This window comes from Colius striatus, chromosome 8 (assembly GCF_028858725.1).
Source record: "Colius striatus isolate bColStr4 chromosome 8, bColStr4.1.hap1, whole genome shotgun sequence".
In the NCBI taxonomy this organism is placed as follows: Eukaryota; Metazoa; Chordata; class Aves; order Coliiformes; family Coliidae; genus Colius; species Colius striatus.
Genome location: NC_084766.1, coordinates 13,670,846 through 13,679,813, shown reverse-complemented (window position 1 = coordinate 13,679,813; position 8,968 = coordinate 13,670,846). Strand labels below are relative to the sequence as shown.

The window sequence follows — 8,968 nt, the reverse complement described above, 5'->3', positions numbered from 1 at the left end:
AAATTGGATTGATCTGCAGCTTAACCATGGGACTGATGGCACTTTATTTACAGTTGTAGTTGAGAGTATTTTGAGTGTTGATTCTGACTTGTTCAAGTCACTTTAGGTATTCGTGTGTGCCAGGGAGTGGGGACCTGCGAGCTGCCCTGTGCATGACACAGCAGACCGAGTGCTGCTGCTTGTGTGGGGCAGGTATAGAGGCAGCGGGTTTGGTCCTAGGATATAGGTGCTGCTGCTCCCTCCTGCTTTAGCAAGTGACTTCCCAAAAAACGGTGCAACTAAACAAAATTAGTTTTAAGCGGCAACCTTTTGAAACAAGAATGTGGTGCATCTCCATAACATGCAATACATTCAGTTCCTGTTACTTTTTTCCTCTCTGCTGCCCTATTTGCATGGGAAAATGCAAAAAAAGATTCTTTTTAAGTAAAATATCTGCCTGGCGACCTATCTAGGTGGGCCTGCTCCTGCAGAGGAGTTGGACTAGATGATCTCCAGAGGTCCCTGCCAACCCCTACCATTCTGTGAATAAAAGGATGAGTATTCTGTTCTCTGTGGTTTTATTGCCCTTAGCATAAGGCTACCTACCTGGCCCCCTAAAGGCAGGTTTCTTGGACTGCACTATTACTAATCTTGGATCTTTTTCTGTAAAACCCTGTTCTTTGACAGATTGTGATTCTAAGTCCTTCTCACGCCAGGCAAAGGAAGATCATTCGTCAAAAGAAACTGTAACTGTACACACAGCACAGTCTATATTCTTCTTGGAAAATGGCTTCTGAGGTAATGAACTAGGGCCAATAAACAGCGGAACGTGCCCTCCTCCTCCTCCCACCACTGGCATCAGCAGAGGTGCCCCCCTCCTCAGGAAGCAAAGCTGCTGCCCAGCCTCCCTCAGAGTTGCTTAAAACAGCACTTCACTCCCTGTGCCCCACACAGCAGAGACCAAGATGCAACTTGGTGTATAGCAATTAAATCTACAACTCCCTCGCAGAGCCATCTTTCTTCATAGGCTTTTTCTTCAAAAAAATCCTCTGCAATTTCAACGGTGCTTAAGCAAGAGGAATGAGAGATTCAATGCTGAATGCTGCGCCTGGGAGGGGGCACGGGGCCCTGGGCAGGCGCCAGGCTCAAGAGACTCACTGCCCACTACTACAGAGCTTCAAAGAGGCTCAAGGTCAGCATGTTTTGCACATTGCATGGAACAGCTGCATGCAGAACTGTGAGCCTGCTATCAAAAGGTAAGTGTGAACAGGTAGAAAGCTTTCCTCCTCCTGAAGCAGAAGGCAGTGTACCCCTGTGAGGGCAGGGTATGGAACTGACATTGAGATGTGCCATGCTCCTACAAAGTACCTGCTCCCATTAGGGGTAGATGGCCTCTACCTTACTGTTAGGTACTTCTTCCTGCAACTAGACTTATTCTGTTCTTTGCCCTGTTATACGAAACATGCCAGCTTTATCAGCAACAGACCAAGAACCTACTACTTCTTAAAACAGCCCTTTATGATCCCTGAAGATCTTACCTTCCCTCCCCATCCTAGCCAAAACCACTCCAGGGTTTGGGAAGCCTCCCCTGCCACTTGCCCTGCCAGCTCTTCTTCCCGCTCTTGACATAAGAACACAGTCTCTGGTGAAATAAACTCCATTCTCCTCTCCCACAAGAAGACATTTATTACATATATAACACAGCACTAGCAAAACAGGTGACAAACTTGCAATACCCAAGATCACATTTGACATTTTAAGGGCAGCATTGAGGACAAAGCAGTAAATTTGGGGGAGATCACACTGGCTCAGAAGAATAAATACCTTTTTTTTTTCATCACACATCAGGTATGTCAAGTGTCTTCAACAATAGTTTCTTACATATCTTACATGTCACAAATGCACAGAAAGCCTTATCAATGTGTTGGGATTGTGTGCTGCTCACAAGTATTGGGTGTGTGGTTAGTTTAGAAGTGCTTTGCTTCCCATCAGCTCATCCAGGTGATGGCTTGTCATGTTTGGAACACATACAGACAAAGCAGCTCAGCGCAGGGAAAAAAAAGCTGAACCATGTTTATAGGAACTTCGTGAAGGAACAAAAGCCTAACTTGTTTTCAAATCCCCCTCTTCCCCAAAACCGTTTGTGAATACTAAGTAGGTAGGATCAAACCGAGTAGTATTTGCCCCCTTTCCTGTTAGGTAGAAGCTGGTTTAGTTTGATGTGCAAGTTCCACATGTGAACTGCAGCACCTCGAGCATGCACAGCTCTGCCTGGGGAAGGCACAAGCCTCGGGCAGCTCCTGCTGTGGGGCTGCCTGGGGAGGGCCAAGTCTGGCAGGAGGGAAAGGAAGCCCAGTGTCATGCCAGGTTGAGAAATTACAACATACAAGTTAGGACAAAGGTTGAGGAAAGGCTGTTACCAAATCCACTAATCGATCCATCTACCTGTTTCCCCTTAAAACAAGTGAATTTTCAAACTCTTTCACTACAGCAAGATTACATAGAACCGAATCAGTGTTCATAAGGAATCACAGTACAACCACCTTTATTATTGAACCACAGTACAACACCTTGAACCGACTGTAGGCTTGAATGTGTAACACATCCTTAGGAGTAACTAGTATAAAAAGTATCAACATCAGTGGTTTGAATATAAAAATTTATTTAAAGTCAAGAGTATGCAACAAATAAAACCTACAGAAAACAGATTTTCCCATCACAATCTGTTGCTTACCAAATAATAGTGTGAAAACACATTCCTTCAGTCATTATAAAGTTCTTAAAATACAAAAGAAATTAAGTTTGTAAGAAAGTCTAGTAGACCAGAGACTGTTTCTTCCCAGCTGTTTTGCCGCAGCAAGGCTCTCCTTCAATACATTCCACGCCATCCCCCTCCGCCCATGCTGCCTTGCCCATAGTAACCTCCACTATTTCCACTGCCACGACCTGCAAACAATTGACACAAGGTCACGCATACATACCTTAAAAAGAGAGAAAAGGGGATGGGTAATACAGAACAGCTTCAAGAGGACTTTAACTTACACAGAAATAACAAGACTTCAATGCTGTTTTTCTAAATGAGCATTTGCTGCGGTAGCAAAATGCGTTGAGACCCCAATCTATCTACCTTTTAAATCAAACCCTGTCCCCTCAAGGCCCCAAGCCTACCACCCTCCCCATCACCCCTTAAAGTCAGACCTAGCAAACAGTGTCATGTCATGTATTTAAAATAAAACTCTGACTTACTGTATCCCCCCAAGCCATCAGGAGTCCCGTATCCACCACTGTAGTTGCTGCCCATCCCCATCCTACCAACAGAGCCGTAACCTTGATCTGAAAAGCAGAGTGCATGGTTACAAGCCTGGCACGGGTTAGGCTGGGCAAAGCGTCGGCTCAGTGGGGGCTGATGCGTACCCATTCCATCTCTGCCATAGCCTCCCATGCCAGAACCCCCTCCCGCAGTCGAGTTCAGGAACAGTTCGATATATCGATGCTCTGTAGGAAACAGAAAAGCCTCATGTTTTGTTTCATAAAGAAGCAGAGAGGTATCAAGCAATGCCCCCCCTAAAGAACAGAAGCCCACAGAAAGGGCATCTGAAGTGTGACAAAAGCCTCATGGTTGGGTGTTTCCTGTACAGCAACTGAAGTCAGGTGCAGGTTACGCCCTTACATTTAGTTTACCCCAATACACCCGATTAGAGCCCGGTCAATGAAAGCTTCAGGTGAAAGGGACACTCACGCATGTGATTTTTATCCTTAGACATGGCAGCAACTGCATCCTCATGTGTAACGAATTCTACATCTGCCTCTCCTGTGGCTCTGCCATCGGCCCCAATGTCAATATGGACTCTTATAGGGTTCAATGGTGAGAAAAACTGAGAAGAAAAGCAAGCCAAAAAGTCATATTAATGCAGAATTCAAAGCAAGTGTTTTGGGGTTTGTTTTCATCCCAGGAGTTAGTGGAGTACTGCATCAATTTTATCTCCTCCCAAACACATAAATCACTCATTTCTAAAGTATTACTTAGTGACAGGAGTAGGTCAATTTGCCCTTACAATCTTGTATTACTAGACAGCAAGCTCCAGTTCTGAGCTTTCTTTAAATGCCAAGATGAAAACAAAAGTTGCTGCCCACACACATCACTTCAAATGACAAATTCTAATATGATGCCACCCTGGAAAAGGGAGATAATCACTTTGTTTCTGAAGAAACAGAGCCAAATGAACATCTCAAAGCAGGAATATACTCATGGAATTCAAGACACACCTATCTCCCTCCCTCACCAGAGCTCAAGGAGACATGGGACAGTTCTGCCCAGATGCCTTTTTAGCAAAGAGGCACGTGACAAGTAACATAGACACTGCAGTGCTGCTCATCGACTGGCAATAACATGCTCTGAATCACACCCTGAAGGCTGGCCCTCCATCTCTGCCAGTCTTTAGGCTAAAGAAAACAAACTGATAGAGGAACACACAACTCAAAAACCAAAAAAGCAGCACAAGCTTAAGAATGACATTCTGCATATTTATTATATAGATCTAACTATCAAAGATGGAGAGTTGCTAGAGAAAGGCTGTGCTTAAATCAAGCCTTATAGCCCAGGAAAACTTTTCCCTCTAAAAACACAGGGATATACCCCCAAACTTTGCAGATGTGCTCTCATCTGCCACCCTGATCTCTTGCAAGTAATGGAACACCGTTGTCTCCCATGAACAACGCTCCCTACAGTTTTTCCACTCTATGCCTCCTAAATGCAGAATACAGAGATGAATGTTAAAATGCGATCTGTCTGACTTCTTCAGTAATCTTACCTTGGACATTACCTTTATAAACACTTCTTTACTGCTAAGCTTTCTGCAACTCACAGAGTCCTGTGGCTTTCTTTAGCAAGTCTATTATCCTTTTTTGAGACCTTTAAGCAAGTGTGGGATAGGAAAGACAAGAATGTGCCAATTCCTACCAGCAGAAAACCATTCTTCCCATTGCACTTACATTTGCAATATCGTTTTCTGTTGCTCGAAAAGGGAGTCCTCTCATGTGAACAAAGTGACCACCACCATGGAAACCTGACCCTGCATCTGCAGCTCCACCATAGCCATGTCCTCCCATGCCTAGGAAAAAACCCAAGAAACACACACACCTGTCACATCATCGTGAAAAGCCAGAAAAGTCATTGCTACTGTGTTGCTGAAAGCACTCGCTTTATACCAGTGAATGCAAGATGTTTATGCTTTCCCAACATTGACTCCAACACTTAACCCACAAGACATCCTAAGTAATATATTTAGTTTTCCTGAGATTCCCCAATCCCCCTCCTCCCACTTTGTTAAGTAACCTTCTTCTTTACAAAGAAATCTAATGAAGAAAGTGATTACTCTGTCTTGGAAATGGGGTGTCTTACAACTCAATATAAAAATCTTTTAAAATTAAACCATTAAAAAAGTTGTTATTACCTCTCCCATCCCTCATTCTGTCATCATAGCCATCGTTTCCGTAGCCATAGTTATTGTAGCCACCATAATCATCAAAGCCACCGTATCCTGCGCAAGGGAGAGGAGGAAACACATGATTACATTACCACTCAAAACTAACCAAGCGATACACAGGAGTACATTTGTCAGTCTCTGGGCACCCAGGAGTTTGCAGACAGCCTCTACAGACTGTTAAACCTGGATTTCTGAACCGAGTACAAATGTTAATTTCCTTTAACAAAACAACCAAAACATGCAAGTGAGAGATCAAATTCTGCTGAGAAATACAGTTTCCTTATTATTTCCACAAATCTCAAACACTAAACCACATTTTTTGATACAAGTAAAAACCATTTTGAGAGAAGCATGTCAAACCTAAGAGTACTGCAGCTACTGCCATTTCTTTATTTCTTGACAAGGATGTCAGAAACACGAAACTGTCAACAGAACCTCCATTCATTAGATAAACATACCACCGTCATATCCACCACCTCCTCGACGCATTCTGTCATACATACTTCCACGCCCAGCTCCATAATAACCCCCTCTTCCTCCTAATGGTCTATCATATGGTCCAGGTCGTTGTTGTCCCATCATTCTTCTTGGCATGTCACAGAATCCTCTGATTTCACTCTTGCTACTTTTGAAGATTTCAATATATCTAATAAAAGAGGATTTTCAAGGTACAAATGAGAATGCAGACATAAGCTGTCTGAATAGTATAAAAGGCCATACTATGTTTTCTAGAACTAAAGGTACAATCCAATAGAAGTGACTAGCAATACCATACAACTTAAGTTTCTCCTCAAAACCATAAGAATCTTAAGTGTATCAAAAAACCCACTTTACAGTGGCAATCATTACTATGCAAAAATTCTACATTAAGCATAAAACATGTCTTTCCAGTATGAGAAATATACTGTTGAAAAACAATGTTTTGCTATAGCAGCGTTTATCACAAATTCCCCTACAGAAGAACGATTGCAACAATTTTCTGAGTTTAGCAAACTACCCAGAGCAATACTGTCTCCCCCACCCCCCAAATCTACTGTATTTCCCCAAGTTAACTTAGGTTCAGTTACAAAAATTCTTAAAAACAGCCAGTTCCATATAATGGTCCCCAACCCCCCCAAAACATTATTGTCCCACAACCCCCAAAAATAAAGATTTAACACCATCCCAAACTCTCCATCCCCACCTGTGCCCTATTCTTTCCTTGTGTTTCCCCAGAGCATTTTCTGCTATCTCCTTTGAAGCAAACTGCACGAAGGCCTCCCCTGTGCTTCTCCCCTGGTAGTCCAGCGTCAATGTTATCCCATTTGGCACGATTTCCAACCCTTTAACCCAAGGACAAATAACCCCATCAAGGGGAACAGTGTTAAAGGCTGAAACATTCCCATCTGCAGCAAATACTTAAAGCATATCTAAACAACAACAACGAAAAAGAAAACCACCTTCTTTCCCCCATCACCCAACAAATATAAGCCAATGATCTGTCATAAAACATTAATTGGATTTAGCCATACTTCTCTTTAAGCTATACAAAAATACAACCACCTAAGTTACACGATGAAATTATAGCTACCAAAAAAGCAATGTATTTAACTGCTCCAAATGCTAACATTCAGCTTATCCCAATATGCATAACATGTTTACCACCTTGACAAAATGAGATACACACTGGATCATACTACGTTTTACTACATCTATGGGGTTTTTTTTTTGCACTCCATTTACAGGGCATAATTCTTACTAAAGATAAACCAATTTAACACAATCCCTCCCCCATCCAGCCCATTAGCAGCTACTACAAATTAGAATGTGCAAAACATGATATAAAAGACAAGAAAACCTAGCTGGTATATTTTTTGACTATACTACAGGTACCTTGGAAAAACTGAACAATCTCTTCTTTGCTGCAACCAAATGGCAGGCCTCGAAGTCGTACCACCGTGCCATCATTAGTTGTGTCATTTGGCCCATTATGTTTTCCAGTCCAGTCCATCTTTTGCTTAAAAATCAAACCCTAAAAAAAAAAAAAACAACAACAAACCACACACATCAATTTGGGGATTCCGTATATCCTAAAGCTCCTGCCCTCAAAAGAAACCTGTTAGTTTGTCTTCAGGCAACTAGCGCTACAGATGAGGCTTTATTTCTGTTACGTATTTAGAATTGTATTTTATCGCACCTACAGCACACACATATCCTAAGCGCGAATCCAGAGAGGGACTCCAGCTTGTGGACAGTCACAGCATATAAATCTCATAGTTTATCTCGAGTACTTTCAACGTCCCTCCTAGAAGGTTTTGTGGAGGATTTCGTTGTTGTTTTGTGGAGTTTTTTAAAGAATAACACTTGAAGAAGGGGGAGGAACGACGACACAGTTCCTGCGTGGAAACACAAGGCCCTCCTTTGTCTGCAAACAAAGCACCACGGGCCATGCTCACAGTCGGCGGGTTTTTTGTCCCCCCTCTTTTTTTCCTTTTCAACGAGAAACGCCGGCCATACGGTCCCTCGGATCACGAGGACCCAGGACAAGAAGGAAGGGCAGGATGGCCCCGCGGGGCCGCGGCTCGCACGGCCAGGCCGGCGGGGGCGGCTCGCGCAGCGCCGCGGCTCCCGCGCGGCGGCAGGTGCGCGCGCACCGCCCTCAGCCGGGCGCGGGGGGGAGGGGGCTGCGAGTGCCCCACAATGGGCCGCGCGGCGCCCGAGCCCAGCACGGATGGAACGGCGAGGGCCGGCCTCACCGGCCGCGCGGTCAGCCCTGGCCCGTCCGGCGTCCCTCCGACCCGCAGCGCCGACTCGCCGCCGGAACTGCGGCCCTGACCCACCGCCCGCTCCCCGGCGCCATTTACCGCGCCTCCCCAAGGCCGCCCCTTCCCGCGTCCCCAGCTCCCAGCCGCGCCCCGCTGCCACCTTTCCGCCTCAGGGGAACCTGCCCGGCCTCCGACCACGCAACCCCTGCCCCTCAGGAGCCCCTCGCCGCCGCCCGCCGCTCTCCTGGGGCCGTCGCCGCCCTCGGCTCCACCACTCAAAATGGCGGCCGCGCTCGGGAGCGAGGTTCCGCGGAGAGGCGCCGCGCCGCCCCCTCCCCCACGCCCTCCTCCGGGAGCGCCGCTGCCCGCAGCTCCCGCAGCTCCCGCCGGCGTGTGCCGGCCTTGATCCCGCGCCGAGGTGGGGAAAGGCCCGCCTGCCCCAGGGCCCGGACCCCCCCCGCTCCCGCCACGCTGCCTACAGGCGCCCCGGGCGAGCTCAGCTGGACCTCGCTCAGCCCGCTCTCCCTTCTCCGCTCAGCCCGCTCTCCCTCTCCACTCACCCGAAGACCCTCACACACCCCTCGACGTGCCTCGGATGGCGCTTCTGCCGGGAGGGAAGGAAGTTCCTCCTCACTTCCAACCACCCGGCGGGCTCGAAACCTACGCAACGGAGACGAACAGGATGGCGCCCCGACTGCGCAAGTATCGCGATAGCCACGCCGCGCGCCTCAGCCCCTGCTGGGTGGCGCCAGCACACGC

General features: G+C 46.5%; 1 protein-coding gene across 5 annotated transcripts; it reads right to left on the bottom strand.

The window, feature by feature from the left end:
* Positions 1-2,624: 2,624 nt before the first annotated feature.
* Positions 2,625-8,935, bottom strand: HNRNPH3 (heterogeneous nuclear ribonucleoprotein H3). Of its 5 annotated transcripts, none has more exons than XM_062001830.1 (10): positions 8,770-8,934; positions 7,338-7,476; positions 6,649-6,787; positions 5,924-6,111; positions 5,433-5,519; positions 4,972-5,090; positions 3,719-3,854; positions 3,394-3,474; positions 3,226-3,312; positions 2,625-2,925 (listed from the first exon to the last, which is right to left on the bottom strand). In XM_062001830.1, exons 2-10 carry the CDS (start codon positions 7,453-7,455, stop codon positions 2,849-2,851), a joined length of 1,032 nt encoding a protein of 343 aa, XP_061857814.1. In that variant the 5' UTR covers positions 7,456-7,476; positions 8,770-8,934; the 3' UTR covers positions 2,625-2,848. The 5 variants fall into 5 exon arrangements, with proteins under 5 accessions (XP_061857814.1, XP_061857816.1, XP_061857815.1 ...); XM_062001832.1 differs by having other exon boundaries at positions 5,969-6,111; XM_062001831.1 differs by lacking the exon at positions 8,770-8,934 and adding an exon at positions 8,370-8,438.
* Positions 8,936-8,968: the final 33 nt, after the last annotated feature.

What these genes read in the sequence shown, in the direction of transcription:
- HNRNPH3 (XM_062001830.1), bottom strand. Translation starts at nt 7,455, where the DNA reads ATGGACTGGACTGGAAAACATAATGGGCCAAATGACACAACTAATGAT. An exon ending in AAGGAAAGAATAGGGCACAG is followed by an intron (nt 6,112 to 6,648) that starts GTGGGGATGGAG and finishes CTCTTTTATTAG; the next exon opens with ATATATTGAAATCTTCAAAA. An exon ending in CAGAATGAGGGATGGGAGAG is followed by an intron (nt 5,091 to 5,432) that starts GTAATAACAACT and finishes GTTTTTTCCTAG; the next exon opens with GCATGGGAGGACATGGCTAT.